Genomic DNA, 17,914 nt, shown 5'->3' on the forward strand with positions numbered 1-17,914 from the left:
CTCACCACATCCCAGTGGCTTGTTACAATGAGTAAATGGATAACATGGTTGAACCATTATTGTGTGTCTGGAATTATCCTGAACACTTACACAATAGAATTCTCATGACAACCTGTGTGTATGTGTATATGTGTGCATACATTATTCCCAATTTACAGATGAAGAGGCACAAGGTCAGAGAGGTTACATAACTTTTTTAAAGATCACTGGGCCGGGAAGCAGAGTCACAGTTTGAACCCACCTTATTCCAGAGCTCCCACCACCTCCAGCACATATTCCCAAACATCAGTGCCCACGCACACGAGGGCACTGAGGGCACTATACTCCTGACACTAATAACACACGTGTGACACCACCAGACTTAGAAGTTAGCCAGCCCCCACTACCCCCACCACAAAGACCACCAATTTAAGGAAAAGCATTTTTATTGTGTGGCATCAGGTGAATCCCACTGCCACCTCACAGTGTAGAACCACAAACACGGCCAGCCCCCCAGCTGGCTGCCCTGGCCTCCCACAGAAGCACTGCAGACCCTGCAGGAAGCAGGGCCCATGCCCAGGCTGGGCAGCACTGGCACCTGCCCCCAACCACGGGCCTGTTTGAAATCACGGCACTTGGGGAATAGCCACACCAGCCCCATGGGGCCATTCTTAGGAGGGCTCAGCACTTTTAGGGCCCAAGAACTGCCCTCCAAAGACACCCCTCATAGATCCCTGGCCACCCAGAATCTAATCAGCAGGTATTTGCGACTGTCCACCAATTGGCTGCGTCAAACAGAGAACAGGCCACCTAGGGGCCAATCCAAGAGAGCCCTGTGGGCACAAAGGAGGGAAGACTCTACAGGCAACCCTTGGCCCAGGCTACAAGGGGACCCAGGACTAGGTCTCGGTGGGTGGGAAAGGTGGGAGCAAAGTCCCACCAGGCCTCTTTACCACAGCCAGAAGGAACTGAGCTCCTACAGGAGAACCCCGGGCCAACAGACTCTGAGAGTGGCCCTCACTAGCAGCAGGACCAGCTAAGAGGAGGCTGACTAGCGTGCAGACCCACCTGAGCTTTTTCAAAACCACAGCCCCAACGGGAAGGACCACATCCCACACCTTGGAGGGGCTTCCAATGGTCCCCCAGCCCAGCATCTGCAGACGGCCAGGAAACATGTGGGCCTCACATGAACACAAGCCCCCTGCAGAAAGGCACACGGCCATCTAAGGCATATGGTTAGGCACAGATGCCCACTGGCTCAGGTGAACCTGGGCAAAGAGCTAGTGAGGAAGGCGGGCAGCCCAGACCCAAGAGGGCAAGGCCAGCTGGTGTCCCTGGCATGCTGCAGCCGTAACTCACCAGCCCTGCAGGCCACCCCAGGTCACACCTTACCCTGGAGACCTGGAGGAGCCAGGGCCACGGCCAGGAGCCTCTGTGGGTGGTGAGGCTTGCCAAGGGACCCAGAGATGCCCCCTCTTCCCCAAGGGATCCTGGTAGCTGCTCTGCCACCATTCCCCAGACCCCTGAGCCACCAGGCCGTGGTGTAAAGACAAAAGGACAGACGGAGAAGCAGCTGGGCCCAAAGGGCACACCTACCGGGTAGGAATTTCTGGGCCAGCTAGCAGGTTAAGGGGTAGTGGTCCCTGTTCCTCCCCAGCATGGTCTCAAACCAGAGCCTGGCACCTGATTCCAAGGGGTGGGACAGGCCGGAATACAGGCCAGCAGGGGTCAGGGGTGGAGGCCTCGGCCCTGGAAAGAAGACTGTCCCAGTGGGAGGGGAGGGGCTGGGATGGGGCCAGTGCCCAGAGGTCAGTCGTCTGGACGGACAGACAGGTGGACAGCAGAGGAGTGAGCACAGTTCACTGCATGTACGAGTAGCGCCAATCCCCCAGGGGTGCGTGGGTCTCCTTGATGACCTGGGGCGATGTCCACCGCAGGATGTAGTGGGGTCCCCCCGGCTTGTCATTGGTTCCTGTGGAAGAAAGCTCTGTTTCTCTCTCAAAAGATACAACAGCTCCAGGCAGAAGGGAAAAGACACGGGGAGGAGTGCAGGGAACACACGGGGACCGGCACGGGCAGCAAGCAGCTGAACTACAGTGAAAGGCGCAGCAGGCCCAGGTTCCCAGTGTGTGTCTGCATGCAGAGCACACGATCTGAAGTCAGCGGAGGCAGGCTGCCCGCGGTCCCCATTCCCGGGTCCCAGCGCCCCTCCTGGGAAGCAGGGGGCACGGTGGAGACACCACTGTGCTGGGAGTCCAGAGCCCTGGGTTCCGGCACTGTCTCTGCCACTGGGCAGCTGGGCCCTTTGGCAAGTCGCCACCCCTCTCTGAGCCTCAGTTTCCCCATTTGTAAAGAGGAATGAGTTGGACTGAAGTGGTCTGGAGCTTGGTGGTAAAAGGTGTGGGTGCTGGAACCGAAATCCCAGGCACACCATTTCCTTGCCATGTGCCCCGGAGCCAGTGTCTCGTCGCCAGTGCCTCGTCCTCCACAAAATGGGAAAGCAGCTCAGCTCATGAGGCCGCTGGAGGGACTGAGCAAGGTGCCTGGCCCACAGGGCTCCATAAATGTGCTATTCCTGTTACTCCAAATGCCTGGAGAGAAAGGATCAAGGGGCTCCCACCAGGAACTCAACTCCCCTCTGCAAAGGAGGACCCACTCACCAGAGGTGCGGGCCCCCCCAAAGGGCTGCTGGCCCACCACTGAGCCAGTGGACTTGTCATTGATGTAGAAGTTGCCAGCAGCATTTCTCAGCATCTTTGTAGCCTCCTGGACAATGTCCCTACAAGGCAGGGTAGTGATATGAGGGCAGCGGGCTCACCTCCACCTTCCCCACCCCCAGCCCAGCCCACACCAGCTGTCCAGCTGAAGCACCAGTCGAACCTGGGACCAGGGACATGGGCCAGCCACTAGCTGTGGGCCCTCGGGCAGGCCCCTCAGAGTCTCTGAGCCTGGGCTTCCTCCTCTGGAAGGGGGTTAGCATGCCTCCCCTGCAGGGCTGCTGCGGGGACTGAATGAGAGGAGGCTCAGCCGCACACACTCAGGGAGCAGCCTGTCCTGGTCCAGGGTTCCTGCCCCTTGGGAGCTGGGGGACCCCGAGACTCCCACCCTGCTGCTCAGGTTCCAATCCCATCTCTGCTCTCTTTAGAAGCAGACATGTGGCAGCAACTAGTTCCAGGAAAGAAGGAAAGCCAAGCCTCGGGTTTAGCATCATGGCACCCAGGCTGAATGCTGCCTCTGCAGCATGAGGCAATGGCCTCACTCCATGCGCCCCATCAGATCTGGGGGAGCTGGTCAAAAGCACCAATTCCCTGCAAGATCTAGATTCAGCGGCCAGTAGTGGGACCCCAGAACCTGCATTTTAACAGAGTCCAGCAGCTTCTGTGTACCTGTGCTGGGGAGGCCTGCCTGCCAGTCAGGGCTCAAGTGAGGGAATGGAGAGAAGGCAAGAGACAGCCCTACTACTAGGATCCGCGTCCGGACGGGTAGTCTCAGGATGGGGCCAGGGCACCAGGCCCAGAGCAGAGGGGCTGCAGCCACTCACTTATCCTGGGCAAACACTGCCCCCGTGAGGCCATAGCTGGTGGTGCTGTCGACCAGCTGCAGAGTCTCCTTGTACTTGTCATCTGGGTAGACATACACGGTCAGCACGGGCCCAAAGATCTCCTGGGAGAGAAGCCCCAAGGTCAGGCCGCGTCTGGACCAGAGCTGAGGACCCCCAGTTTCTCTGCTCTCAATCTCCCCAACGCCTCAGTCCATAACTCAGCGCCTGTAAAAGCGGCGAGGTGCTGATTCCGGGTAGGTTCACTTGACCTTCCTGGGAAGGTCACTCTGGGGCAGTGACATGCCCAGTTCCTGCCTGTCCACCCCACCCCAACCTGGCAAAAGATCTGAGGAAACTTCCTGGCCCTCCCTCCCAACCAAACCCACACCCAGAGAGCAAAGGGTCCAGGTCCTCAGAAATGGGAGGCTTCTGGAAGCAGCTGGCACAGGAACTTCCAGGTAGCATCGCTCTCCCTTGCCACCAAGGAGCTGGGGGACAAACCCTGCCCCTGCGTGGCTATCCTGAGCAAGTGCCTTGACAGCTTGGAGTCTAATTTCTCATCTGTGAAATGGGAATGCTAATATTCACCTCATCTCAGTCAAGGGCCCAGCCTGGCCAGCCCACAGAAAAGTCTATAAAATGTTAGCTGCTGATTGCTGCAGGGGCCTTGATGCTGTGGGCAGTGGAAGTGCTGTGACACCAGCCAAGGTCACCAGTGTCAGGGACAGAGCATTGGATGCTGCATGGGAAGGCCTGGCTCTGCTCTCACTGAGGGTGAGACAGTCCCTTTTAGGTCCTCTCTTCCCTCATTGGTGAAATGGGACACCACGATGAGGACAGTGTGCAGCCGCCTGTGGGTGTGCTTGCTCAAGGGAGAGGCCGGTCCCTTCTGTGCCCTGCCATCTGCCCATCACCTCCTTCATGATGGGCTCCTGAGGGTCCTTGCTCTCGATGATGCAGGGCTCCACGAAGTAGCCCACGGAGTCATCACACTTGCCTCCAGCCAGGACGGTGAGGCTGGGTGAGGAGCGGGCGTGCTCCAGCCACTTCTTGATGCGGCCAAAGGACTGGGGTGGGCCGGAAAGAGGGGGTCAAGGACACCGTTCCCAGCAGCAGGCCGCCCCTGCTGGACGCCCCACCCGTACACACACATGCACCCAAAACACTTGTCCCTGAAGGGCCCAAATTCTGAAGTGGGGAGTGGGGTGGTAGGTGGGTACTGAGGGCAAAACCAGGGTCTGGCTGAGTCACTGTGGAGACAAGGACAGAGGCACATGTTCATGTGTACTGTGTGTGTATCTTAGAACCACAGCTATACAAACCTAATGCATAAATATAAATGCATATAAATGCATGTATACGCATATACATGGCCATGTCTTTATGTTTAAGAATGTGGACACATGTATGCCTGTGGTATATGTTTATGTAGATTTATATGGCCTATATATACATCTGAGCATGTATTTGTACACATTTTATTTACATATTGAGATCCTATGTGCACATGGATGTTTATGTGGCTAGACCTACACACACGCCCACATGGAGGGCCACATGGCTGTGGATATGCATGTACACATGCATGTATGTTTAGGTTTATGCGTGTGCAGGCCTATCTGTGTGTGCATATGAACACATGCACTTAAACAGGGCTCACTGAGTCTGGCTGCAGGGTGTGTGGGAGGCCAGTTCTCTGGTTATGGATGGCTCTGCCCTTTTCAGAGCTGGGGGTGGGGGGTGTATGTGTGGTTATGGGGCTGCCTTGCTCCATGCAGTGGGGCTGGGTCAGCCCCCAGTCACGGCCCCCTATATCTCCTCCTCCCTCTCCCTGAGTCCAGAGCTTGGCCCCGAGGAGAGCCCTACTTCCTGCCCATACCTTGGCATCAATCACTGCAGAGAAGAAGGTCCCAAAATCCTCTGCAGGCTGGAAGCAAGGGAGACACCAGAAGAGGCTGAGCCGCCACAGGCCCAAGACAAAGGGAGCCCTGTCTCCACACACCCCAGCCCCGCCACCCGCACCGGAGCTCCAATCCCATCAGCCACCCGCTGGGCCGTGGCGGGGATGAAGGCACCACTCACGTCGCCCACTTTGATCCTGCCATGCTCCTCCAGCAGCCGCCCTTTGATCTGCGGCCACAGCGAGTGCGGCACATAGAGGCGGGAGCAGGCTGAGCACTTCTGGCCACCGTACTCGAAGGCTGAGCGCAGGGTCCCGCTTACCACGCTGTCCACGTCGGCTGAGCCATGCACAAAGTGGAAGTTCTTCCCACCACACTCTAAAGGGGCAGGTAGTGGGGCGTGGTGACTGGGGGAACGGGTGTCCCTGGCCAGCCCAGGCCCTGTGATCAGCCCGATACTGGGCAGATGAGGTGGGAGGAGGCACCCAGAAGCCCATGAGCTGGGCTGATTCTCCCACTTTACAGATGAGAGCACTGAGGCCGGGGGAAGGGGGAAGGGCACCAGGCCAGGGGTCATCAGGACCAACTCCTGGGGGCCAGCCCATTTCCGGAAGTGGGCACAGCTTTTCTTGAGCCCTCCTGACCCCACTCACCCAGCAGGACGGGGCCCACCCTGTCTGCCAGGCCGGCCCCCTCCCCTGCCTGCGCAGCGGAAAACACTCCCAACTCCCTGCTGTGAGGAGCCTCAGGCAGCCTCCACCCTCCAGGCCTGGGAGTCTGCACCAGTGAAACATCAGACAGCGGCAGCTTACAGCAGCTCGCGGTGGCAAAGCCCCTCCCTACCACCTGCCGGACTCCGTTCAAAGCACTGCGAGCTGTCTCACTGAGGCCTCACAACACCTCACATTAGTATTCCCATATTAAAGACCAGAAAACTGAGGCCCAGAGGGACTAAGCCGTGTGCTCGATACTGGGACGTGGTAGAGGAAGCGGTGGTCTCTGGCCCTCAGGGAGACAGTGGGAAAGAGACTGAGCAGAAAACCACAGACTCACTGAGGGGGCTCACTGGGCCATCTTGTAAAGGTGGGGATGGGGTGCACTGGGGGCTCAAGGGTAGAGATGCTACACCAGCCCTGCGGGGTCACCCACCCTGACACCCCCAACAAATATCCCGCCTGCTCTCCCCTTGGGGTCCCACTGCAGCCCCAGGAGCAAGAATCCTGAACCACCAGCCTCAGCTCTGCAGTTACTGTGCTGTGCGACCCTGGACAGATCCCCCTTTCTCAGGGTCTCAGCACTTTCCCAAAGTGCACCCTACAAAAAACTTGATCCATGGGGGCCTCCACAAAAATGGTGCTCTGTGGCTCAAAAGGTTTGGGAAACATGTCAGACCTGGCTATTAAAGAAATGCAATGCATATTAGAGCATTAAAGGCTCGGAGATGTTCTGCAGACAAGGAACCTGTTTTGCTTTAACACAGCCTATGCTAAATTTCCTTGACTATGAAACTGTTCCTTTGTGGGAAAATTACTAACTTTTCAGCATTATGTAGCCCTGCCAGCCTCTCAGCCCCGTCTCCTGCCACCGCCCTCCCTCCCTACTCCAGCTACGATGGCCTTGTTTCTTCAAATACAGGCTCATCCCACCCATGGCCTCCTTACCTGTAGTTTCCTCTGACTAGACTGGGCTGTGCCACACTAGCCACCAGTCACATGTGGCTACCTAAATTCAAATTAATTACAAGGAAACAAAACAAAAAACTCACTTCCTCAGTCACACCAGCCACATTTCAAGTGCTCCGTAGTCACACGTGGCTGGTGGCTGCCAGACTGGCCAGCCCAAACACAGAACATTCCCATTGCTGCAGAAAGTTCTATTGCACAGCCTTGGTGCTCACGATGGCTCACCACCCCTCGCCCCAGCAGGGTCTCTGAGGCTGGCTTCCCTTCATTGCTCAGGTCTCGGATCCAACATTCCCACCTTGTAGGGCCCCACCGTGCCACCGCGGGCCACGCCCACGCCCACGCCTTTGCGTGCTGCCTCTTCTCCCTCCTTTCATTCTCTGCACCCAGTCACTACCCGGCATCAGCTATCTATTCCCTGTCTGCCCCCGTTACTGGAAGTGCATGGGGCTGGGTTTGTGTGCCCCCCCTCATTGTTTCCCCAGTGTCCAGAAAGTACCTACATGGACACATAATAGTTTATTTGCTGAATGACTGACAAATGAATGAATGAATGAATGAATGTAAAAGTGGACACTCGGAGGCTTACATGCTCTGCACAACCCCAGAACCTGCCCAAGCAGAGGCTCTGCCCCAAAGGCCCCAGGTTCTCAGCTCCTGAGGGGCCACCCCATGTATGGGGGCATCACCTCTGCCTTTCCCTCTTTCAGGGAGGCCAGAGGAGGGGTCCCTGGGGCCACAGCGGATGGGACAGGGGGAGGAGCCCTTACCTCCAGCCAGGCGTGGGAAGGTGTGGAACCGGTCCAGGTTCTGGGCTACCTGCTTCCACAGGTGTTTGAAGGTGCTGAAACCAGAGGACAAGGTGGGGATCAGGGAGCTGGGCACAGGTGAGGGTCCTGGGGGTGGGGAGGGGCCCTACCAGAGGAAGGGGCCAAAAGGCCCAGGAGTACCAGAGGCAGCAGCCCAACAGGAGGTGGAGGGGTGGGGCTGCATAGGTGGTGGCAACCCAGGCTGCTTTCAGGGTCTGTGGGGAGGGAGCATGGGGAGGCTTAGCAGCAATGCAGAGAAGGCTGAAGGGTACTGGGTTTCAGTCTTAACTCAGACACTCCTGGCTGTGTGGTCTTATGCTCATTACTTAACCTCTCTGAGCCTCAAATTCTGCACCTCATCAGGGAACTGGAGATGAATCCCACCTAGCAGAGCTGTTCTGTGATAGGGCTAATGTGAGTCAAGTGCTTCAGACAGTGCTGGGCACAGTGCAGGTGCCTGAGGGGTACAGCTGCTGCCATGGTGTGAGGTGCACCCCCAGCCCAGCGCCCAGGCTCCAGAGTCCAAACTGAGAAGGGTACTGGGAAAGGGAGCTCAGGCCCCCACCTCCTCCCTGGGCTCCAAGTGTGACCAACCTCAGCACCACAAAACAATAAAAATGCTAATCACCAGGGAGCCAGCGACACAGTAGCTAATACTAATTTATGACTTTCCTACCTTTAAGCTGCTGCTCATCAGAGCATGGCAAATGGGGGCCAGGCCCGCTCTGCCCGCTAATAGGCAGGGACCCGTGGGGCCCACGGCTGGCAGAGTGGGCCTTTTGGAAAACAGTCCCCTCAGCAATTCTAATGCTGCCATCATTACCTGGCAAACCTTAGCAGGAAGCAGGGATAGGGGAGGCTGAGGCCAGGCGGGAAGGCAAGAAGCCACCACAGGTATCCCCAAGGACAACTAGAAGGACCCCAAGTGCATCTCCACCAGATGACCCTCAGGCACCCCTAACTCAGAGTGACCAGCATGTGACTCATCACCTCTGCTCAAGCCTTCTGGATACCCACCTTGGAACGATGCCCTTTCTGCCCCGACTCTGGACATTCGCACTGACACCCTTCCGCCAACTGATCCAACCCTACGGACAGGTGACTGAGTCTCCCTACTTGCTCATTCGAATCGGCCCACTTCTCTCCATTCCCTCTGTCTCTACCCCAGTTCGGGCCTCTGTCATCCCTCCCTGGATGTGGACAGCCTCCTAACCAGTCTGTTTCTGCCTACTAGCAATTTACGTGCAGAGCAGCCAGACGGTCACCTAGGAGAAAGTGGAAACAGAGCTCAGAGGGGCCAGGCAGGGAGCAGAGGAGGCTGACTAGACGCGCAGAGACCCAGGGCCTGGTGGGGTGGTGGGAAATCGGACGGCACCCGCTCACCTTCAGCCAGTGGTGCCATGTAGAAATGCAGGACCAGAGGGACCAGGTTCTCAAAACAGCTTGAAATCTCAAAAAAAGATTTTATCTTTTATATATACTCTCTAAACTGTACAAGGCTGATCTGTCCCTATTAGGAGTTAAAAAAAAAAAAAAGCAGCCACTTGCCAGGTCCAACTGGAGAGCTACCATTTGCAGTATCTGCTTGAAACAGAACTCTGAATCAGCTACTCTACTCCCCCCACCTAAAATATTCTGTGGCTCCGTTCATCTTACAGGTAGTCCAGACACGTTTGTTTGCAGATCATAGCGCCCACAGTCACCAGCCTAAGTCCCGACAGGTGGGGCCACACTGCACATTCACTGGATAAACGCTTGCTGAGTGAGTGAATCAATGAGTGGTCATGATCAACCCAAGGCCTGCTCCCACCCTCCTACCCTGGGCCCACAAACTCCACTCCAGCCATGAGGAACCACACCACCTCCCACAGCACAAGAACCAGCCTTGAGGCTTCTGCATGTGCTGTTCCTGTTCCTAGAACATTCTCCCCACCCCTCTTTGGCCAACTGCTTCATTGAGATGCTACCTCCTCCAAGAAGCCTTCCTGACTCTCCTCCTCCAATTCATTCCAAGCTCTCTTGTCCCTTTTTAGAGGTGGCACCAAGATCAGTATTGCCATCCATCTGTAGGCTGCTTGCAGCCTATGAGGCTCTTTCCTGCTCATTAACTCACTGGATCCTTGCAATTGCTCTGCAAGGTAGGTATCATCATTCCCATTGTACAGGTGAAGAAACGGAGGCTCAGAGAGGTAAGCTGGCCCACCCATGGCCACACAGCAAGTAAGTGGATGTAGTTACAGTTGGTGCCTGATCTCTGAGTTCACCACCCCAGACTTTATCTGGAAGATGACAGGAGCCATGGAAGACAGAGGTGACGAGGCAGTTGCCGGGTGAATGTCCCTATGCCACCCACCCCACCCCATCTCAGGGACTTACGGCACACTGCCTGTGAAATTGATGCCGCAGAGGCACTCTGAGCTGGTGACGGTGTTCCCAAATGTGGGCCCATCAGCTGGCACAAACTGGATGATGTTGGGGGGCAGGCCAGCTTCCCGGAGGACACGGTAGACAACGTAGCTGGCCAGCATAGCAGTGTCACTGGGTTTCCATAAGACCACATTGCCCTGGTTGGGAGGCATGGGGATGATTATGAGGCCAGGGACCACTGCTCCACTCCCACCCCACCCCGAAGCATCAGGCCCGTGTGCAGGCCAGGATGTCCCCTGCCCAGCCCCACGCCTCCAGGTGCTGGACACTGGGCTCTAAAAGCCCTTGTCAACAAGCCAATACCCTGCCTGTCTGCTCCCGCTCTGGCCACAGCTCCCTTCCTTGGGAAGCCTGTGCTGACTGGTCCTGCCAGCACCTGGGGGCAGCTCTGTTCTGGGTGTTTCCAAGTCACTGGGCGTGGCTGGGCAAGTCCTCACAGGGCTGGTCTGCACATGTCCTGGGTGAGGGCACGTGGATGCCCAGGTGTGGGCCTGTCTGTGCACAAATGCATGAAGATGGCCCTGTGCAGCAGCATCCTTGCAGACACCCAGCTGCCCCCATTGGTCCCAGGCCCCGTCCACTGGCAGTCCTCCTCCTGCCACTCCATGAGCTACTCAGGCACGCCCAGAGCAGGGCTGCATTGCCCCCACTGGACTGGGAACTCCTGGGGGCGATGGCCACCTTCACCAGCAGTGGAGTCCGAATCCTCATCTGTCCCATCATTTATTAGCTGTGTGACTCTTGACAGATAAGTCAGAGGGCACCTGATAAGCACTCGAAAGTAACTGTTAGTAAACAATTACCATGTTTACTAATACCATCTACTAAGCTACACTGGGCCAGAGCAGCTGGCATTAGAAGGTTCATGCATACTTCACTTGCTGCTCACAACCCTGTACTGTAAGCTTTTCTGTTATTTCCACTTTGCAGATGAGGAAACTGCGTTAGAGAAGTTCAGGGGCTTGCCCGGGGTCACCCAGGGCAGGACAAAGCTGGGATTCCAACGAGTCTGACTCCAAAGCCTTCCCACGGCCCCACACTGCCTCTGCCTTCTGGGCTTCTCCCCACAACTAGGGCTGGGACCTGAGGGGCTGTTGTGGTCTTTTGTCTGTTGAGATGGCAACAGTGGCTAGCTCCAGCCATGCCCACGCCCTGCCCACATCTTACCATCAAGGCCGGTGCCCCAGCGAGGTTGCCACCAATCGCAGTGAAGTTAAAGGGGGAGATGGCTGCCACGAAGCCCTGGGGAGAGGAGACGGTGAGGCCTAGGCCAAGGCTTCCGGCAGCACCCGCCCACCCCACCACCTGTGGGTACCTCCAGCCCCCGGTACACCACGCTGTTGGTGCTGGGCGGCACGCTGATGGGCTGCTCCCCCTCCAGCTCCAGGGCGAACTTGGCATTGAATCGGAAGAAGTCAATGAGCTCAGCCGCAGCATCGATCTCCGCCTGCATCACTGTTTTACCCTGCAAGGCAGGGGGCCGGGGGGCTCAGGCGGTAGACGCGCCTCCCACTAGCCCCCTTCCAGCACGGGACCCGCACCCATGGAGACATCACGTTGAGGGCGCTGGCAGCTCCACCCCCAGGGTGAGCACATGCCCTCACTAGGGGCAGCTGGGCCAAGAACCAGGCGGCCAGCAGCTCAGGATGTCCTTAGGCTGCCTCTTCCTCCTGGCGGTGAATGCCAGCCATGGGAAAGGCAGCTGGTGGGGCTCTTCCAGATCGGGGCGGCTCCTCCTTGGCACAAGGGTCCCTGGCTGCTCACCCTGCTTGGGACGTGGAGCCAGGGAAGCTGTGCTCAGGTGTCCTGCCTCCTGCCCTGCAAAGCGACTGTGCTTCTTACAAGCTCCTGAGTCCTTAGTCAAATAAAGAGACACCTTAATCTGGTTTTAGGGTGTATGTGTCTCTTCCTGCCATGTGGGGCTCACCCAGAACACCCTGGAGCCGGACACCCACCCCGGGGGCTGCATAGACAACCAGGAGACACTTGGTGGGGCGCAGCTGTCATCCCCACTCTGTGCAGCAGAGGGGGCTCCCACCGCAGCAGGAAGAGCGCTGGGCTGAGCCCCTAAGGCTCCTTTCTGGGAAGGTGAAGGGAACTCTTTTTTCCTCTGCTCGTTTCCCCACACTCTGAGCTGCTAGTACCCCTCTGGCTCAACATGCACTCACTCAAAGATGTCTATCAGGAGCCTCTATGACTCCAGAAAGACATGTATGAGGCCCAGAAAGACGAACAACATTAACGTGTAATTATTATCCCCAAAAAGCTTGTAAAGGGGTGATGAATACATAGGATCTCGTTATACCCCAAGTGATCTGAGCTGTAACTGACAAATGAATAGCATGCTGCAGGAGCACAAAGGCAGGACTGATCCTTTTGGATAGAGAAGGTTCTAGAAGCCTCACAGAGGTGGTGATATCTGGGCTGCACCTTGACAGCTAAGAGTCAAGGAGCAGAGGAGAGAGATTCCAGGAGGAGAACACAGGGGCAGAGGCAGGGAGACAGATGCCTGTGGTGTCAGGAGTCTTGCTAAGCCCATTCTGGCAATATCGTGGGTGGGATACCTGGCAGGAAGAGCCGGGCAGCTGGCAAGCTGGACAGAGGCCGGAAGCCAAGAGCCCTGGGTGTTGGGCTTGGAACTGTGGTGTGGCTCTCAGTGACAGAGAGATCTGGAGTGACCGCCTGGGGTGTCAAAAGACCTCTGCAGGCTGCAGAGGTCTGACTGAGCCCAGAGGACTGCTCAGGGCAACTGTCAGTCCAGGCAAAGGAAAGGCCTGGCCCAGGTGGGAACAGGGAAGAGGAGATGTTCCCGTGGCAGGACACGCAGGCTTGGCATTGTCTGATAATTTAGGTCCACCTGGCCCCTCTTGCAAACTGTCCCTTCTATGCCTCACCCCACAAGGACACCTCCCAGTCTCCGGCATGCGGAGCAGGCCTTGGCACCCGAACGCTGCTCAGCTGTTATTTGACAAACTGAACAACTGCCTCCACCCGACCCCACCCATGCCCACAGGCACCTCACCTGCCCCACCATGGTCTTGGCCAGAACCTCTGCTCTGCGTGGCCCGCTCAGCAGATCTGCGGCCTTCAGGAAGATCTGGGCCCGGTCTGTGACAGGCTTCAGGTCCCACTCTTTTCTGGCAGCCAAGGCTGCCTCAATAGCTTTGCTGAGCAGGGCCTAATGAAGAGGAAAAGGTTGGGGGCCTCTTCCTGTAACAGGAAGGGTACCAGGGGAAAGAGCCATGGAAAAGAAATCTGGAGGCTCCTCTCCACCCAGAGAAGACTCCTGGCACCCTGAGGCCTCAGGCCCCCTCCTCCCCAAAGCTGGAGACACTGTGTGCCATCACCAGCTGGGCCACCCCAGGCTCGAGGCCTATCCTGCTGCCAGTCTGGAGATGTCTGAGGGACTTGACAGATAGGTCGGCATGCCAAGGACTCAGCACTGTTAAACCTGCTCCATTTTCTGTCATGGTCTCACCTGGGCCTTGCCTTATTCCTGGGCCACTTGAACCACCACCCAGAGCCTCCACCCTTCAAGGTCAGGGAGTCTGGCCTTGCCCTTGCTGGGCCAGAAGCAGACTGAGACATGCATCTGCTGCTGGCATCCCAGATGCCAACTGCCCTCACTGTCAGTGACACCAACGCCTAAACCCTCTACCATAGGTCACCCCATCCCCTCTCGCTGGCCCCCCATGCCAATTCCCTGTCTAGCATTCCAACCACAATGTCTCCAATTTGCCTGACTCAGCCTTCTAGAATCTACTCCCCATTCTCAAACCAGGGTCTGCCTCTCGGCAAGAGGCATGTCAAGGGATGTCCCAGCCTGGCCTACACAGCTCTCACTTGGCTCACGTTAACCCTTGCGTGCCTGGCCCTGCTGAAGACACTGCCCAGGGACTCCCCCAGTGCTGCTGTCCCAACTACACCCCACCCACCATGGCCAGACAGGGAAGCAGCGACTGACGTCTGCCTCCATGTCAGCTGCCAGTGGGGCAGAATGGGGCAGCACCTCAGGCCCATCGCCATCAGGGACTCACCTGGTCTGCATAGCAGAACTTGGCCACTTTGTGTCCATGGTTGTAGGGCTGAAAGAGAGGAGTGAGGTCACTGCCCAAGAGAGAGGCGGGCAGGGCTCAGAGCTTGCTTCCAGGGCAGGGGTCCTCAGCACACCACCCTCTGCCCTTCAGTCCCCACGAAGCCCTCTGCAGTCACCCAGCCCCGGCCAATCTCTCCTGCCTGAGCATCAAGGCCCACCTGCTGCTGGATGAATACATTGTTCCCACTCCAGAATGTTCACAGTCCAGGGCAAGTGTGGACTTTGTGGTCACAGACACGGGTTAAAACTCCAGCTCTGCTGCCTACAAGCTGTAGGGCCTTACGCAAACTTACTTTCCTTCTCCGAGCCTCCCACCTGGGAACCGGGGGCTTCTCTGCCTCCTGGCATGGAGAGGCAGATCAAATGGGGTCACCAGAAAATTCTTCCAAACTGGGTCTGTCATGAGGCTGGGCTCAGAAATGGGTGCTGTCACCATGGAAGGCCCAGAACAGTAAGCTGGTGTTGTGAAATGCTCAGGATTTCTGCCCTGCCTCCAAGTCCCTAGAGAACCAGGTAATTGTTTCTTGAGACCCTTGCAGGGGACCCAGGCTCACTTGTCCTCAACAAACATTCACCAGGAGAATCTAGCAGAGCTGGGTACTAGCATGAGCACTAAAGTGGGGAGAATCCCCCTTCTTTCCCAACCCTGGGCTGGTGATATACTTTATACCATAATCATCAATACTTTTGCCAATCAGTCTGCAAATGGACCTTTGGGACTTTCCTCTAAGGTATCAGCCACTAGCCCCAGATGCCCGCTGACATTCAAGTTCGGTTTGTCAGCTGCACTGGCCACATCATGTGCTGATGACCATGTGCAGCTGGTGGCTGCCATCATGGGCAGTGTGGATACAGAACGTTTCCATCATTGTCATCACAGAAAGTGTTGGTGGAACACTTAGGCTGAAGTAGAACTTGGCCCTTCCCCTTCACTGTAACTCCTGGAGGTCACCTGTATCCTGTGCATACCTGGATGGCCTGTGACACTCAGGGGCCAAAAAGGCGGCTGGGACCCAGGCCCTTCAGTTCAGACAGTCCCAGGGGGACTAGTCACCCCAAATCAGCACTGCATCCCCACAATGTAGCTCCTGGGTTCCAATAAGGCCAGGTCAGTGAGGCAGGATGGGAAATGAACACCAGAGGTGCCCACCTGGGGGTTATCAAAATCCCAGCTGCCCGGAGAAACCCCAGATGCCATGGCGGCCTTGAGAGCTGCAGGCAGGGGCAGGTTCTCAGGAGCTATAGAGCCCAGACCCAGTGAGCAAGGTCGTGGGAGCTGCTCTCGGCTGGCACCTGGGCACACACCTGGCGTAGAGCCACGGAGCCGAGTGACCTGGCCCGAAGCCTGTGCTCTGGTGCTCTGGTCACCGGCCCAGGAGCAGGGCCTCCAGGATGCCTCCATGGGTGACTCCTGCCCCAGGCCATCTGCAAAACCCTCAGAGTGGGGTCCCTGGGTCCTCACCCTACCCTGGCACACACCTGCTCAGGGCTCCATCTGGACAGAGCCGGAAAGTGCTCACCTAGTCTGCCAAAGGGCCACCCCTTACTCTCCTCCAAATTATACACCCAAGAGTTTCCTGGTCCACCAAAAGTGCAAAACAATTCCTGGCTGGATCCACTCCGGGCAGGTGGGTTCTCAAGCCAATGTCACCTCGGAATTGGAGCCAGCTTAGCCCACCATTAGTCCCTAAACCCCCTTGTGGAGAAATCCAACAGGAAAACAGAAGACGCTGTGTGGACTCTCGGGATCCCTCTCGCCTGTAGGCAGGACTCAGATCTGGGCCGGGGCCGGGGTGGCTGTCTGGCTAGTGGTAACCCCAAGGCCCACACCACACCTGGATGAGAACCAGGGCGGGTTACTGAAAGTCCCCTGACATCACTGTGAATAGCGTCCAGGGGTTACAACAGACATGTGCTCCTTGCTTCTTTTTAATTTGTTCTTTTACCTAGTTCTCTCTTCAGCAGGCCCTACTATGCTCATGTTCAGTTTCCTGTGCTCAGGCACTAAGTGCTTGACACAGATTAATCCACTGAAGTCTGACAATCACCCTAGAGCCTGACTGCAACCCCCACTTTACAAGGAGAAAGCGGAGGCACAGGAAGGGCAAGCAGCCCAGACACACAACCAGCAGGCGGGCGGCGAGGGGCCTCCTTACGGCAACTAGGCTGGGGCTTAGGAAGAAACTCGGAGGCTTCTCTCTTCATCTCCCTCCTCTGAGAATCAGCATGTGCATCTTTCAGGAGACCCACTTCCTTTGCCTTTCTGGTCCCACAGAGGTCTCCACAGCACCCAGCCCCGCAAGCAAGCGGCTTGCTGATGGTGCTGAGTTCAGGGCAGGAAATCCGACCGGCCCGACTGGGGTCCGGTGCGCGGCCTCGGGGAGCTGTGCCTGTAGTTCACAGGCCCCAGCGCCCAGTGTCGGGGCAGGTGAGGAGCTCGGCAGCTTGGGCAGACCATCCACGGAGGCCCGCCGCATGCCACCTCGGGCTGGGATCCTTAGGACTTTGTTCTGGCTCTTCTCGTGGCTTCCTCCACAAAGCCTCCTCCGTGGCCCGCCCCCACTTCCCATCCCAAACTCCCTGGTTGCCCTGTAACAAGCAACAGGGCTCTTCTGGGAAGTCTCACCTTCCTTCAGCCCTCCCATGGCTCCCCAGTGCTCTCGAAGAGGGTCCTTAACCATGGCCACAAGAGCCCAGGGTGTTGTGGCCACAAGCTCTCCACCCCAGATCCTCCAGGCCCACTGGCTGCCTCTGTTCTGCAGCTCACTGAGCCTCTTGCTGCCCCTGGGAAGTGGGAAGGAACTCCACGCCTGCAGACCCTGCCCGGCAGGGGAGCCCCTTTGGGAGCCGTCTTCTACCTTCACACAGGTCTCTAGCTAACACGGCCACAGAGGAAGCCACCTCATTTATATACCATGGCATCACTTTGCAGCGGTTGTTTTGCACAAAGCTAGAAACTCCACATAAATCCATATACATGGAGTTTCAAAATATGTTTGTGTACACGTACACACACATCATTCACACACACACACGTTTTGCTTCTGTTCATCACTGAAGTGGGTATTTAAGTTTTCCTGAGCTAAAACTGTCACAGCCACACAAGGGACATAAAGGGATGGGAGGGGTCCTCTGCCTGGGGTGGGAGCAGACCAAGGGGGTCCCCCCTCAGGCCACCTTGTGGGGGCACATTGCAGACTTCCATTCGGCCATGAATCCTCATCATACCAACTGTCACAGAAGGACGGCACTCGCACCCTCAAACCAACACTCGGGGCGCAGAAGTGGGTGTTGCTTTTTAGCCGTCAACAAACCAAAAGCCTTCCAGCGACTTGCTGAGAAGGGCGAGCCGACCTCACAGAGGTCGCATAGTTAGCAAAAGCCCTGCCGGCAGAAGGCTTAAGGAGGGTGGCTGAGGGACAAGCAGACTGGCCACTGCTCTGGCCGGCCTGCAACCCAAAAGGCCTGCAAGGGCCAGA

The 17,914-nt window shown here is 57.0% G+C and overlaps 1 protein-coding gene across 2 annotated transcripts in view; it reads right to left on the minus strand.

Moving 5' to 3' along the window:
* Nucleotides 1–407: 407 nt before the first annotated feature.
* The window catches only part of ALDH4A1 (aldehyde dehydrogenase 4 family member A1), a 28,031-nt gene continuing 10,524 nt past the window's right edge, over nucleotides 408–17,914 (minus strand). For both annotated transcript variants that reach the window (XM_017650076.3, XM_017650075.3), the window contains exons 4-15: nucleotides 14,377–14,424; nucleotides 13,362–13,517; nucleotides 11,655–11,804; nucleotides 11,507–11,581; nucleotides 10,289–10,476; nucleotides 7,874–7,947; nucleotides 5,603–5,799; nucleotides 5,400–5,447; nucleotides 4,435–4,587; nucleotides 3,521–3,642; nucleotides 2,640–2,758; nucleotides 408–1,951 (exon numbers count right to left, since the gene is read on the minus strand). In XM_017650076.3, coding sequence (XP_017505565.3) covers nucleotides 1,839–1,951; nucleotides 2,640–2,758; nucleotides 3,521–3,642; nucleotides 4,435–4,587; nucleotides 5,400–5,447; nucleotides 5,603–5,799; nucleotides 7,874–7,947; nucleotides 10,289–10,476; nucleotides 11,507–11,581; nucleotides 11,655–11,804; nucleotides 13,362–13,517; nucleotides 14,377–14,424 — 1,443 coding nt within the window. In that variant the 3' untranslated portion in view covers nucleotides 408–1,838. The remainder of the gene's footprint in view (nucleotides 1,952–2,639; nucleotides 2,759–3,520; nucleotides 3,643–4,434; nucleotides 4,588–5,399; nucleotides 5,448–5,602; nucleotides 5,800–7,873; nucleotides 7,948–10,288; nucleotides 10,477–11,506; nucleotides 11,582–11,654; nucleotides 11,805–13,361; nucleotides 13,518–14,376; nucleotides 14,425–17,914) is intronic.

This window comes from Manis javanica, chromosome 4 (genome assembly GCF_040802235.1).
Source record: "Manis javanica isolate MJ-LG chromosome 4, MJ_LKY, whole genome shotgun sequence".
NCBI classification, from domain to species: domain Eukaryota; kingdom Metazoa; phylum Chordata; class Mammalia; order Pholidota; family Manidae; genus Manis; species Manis javanica.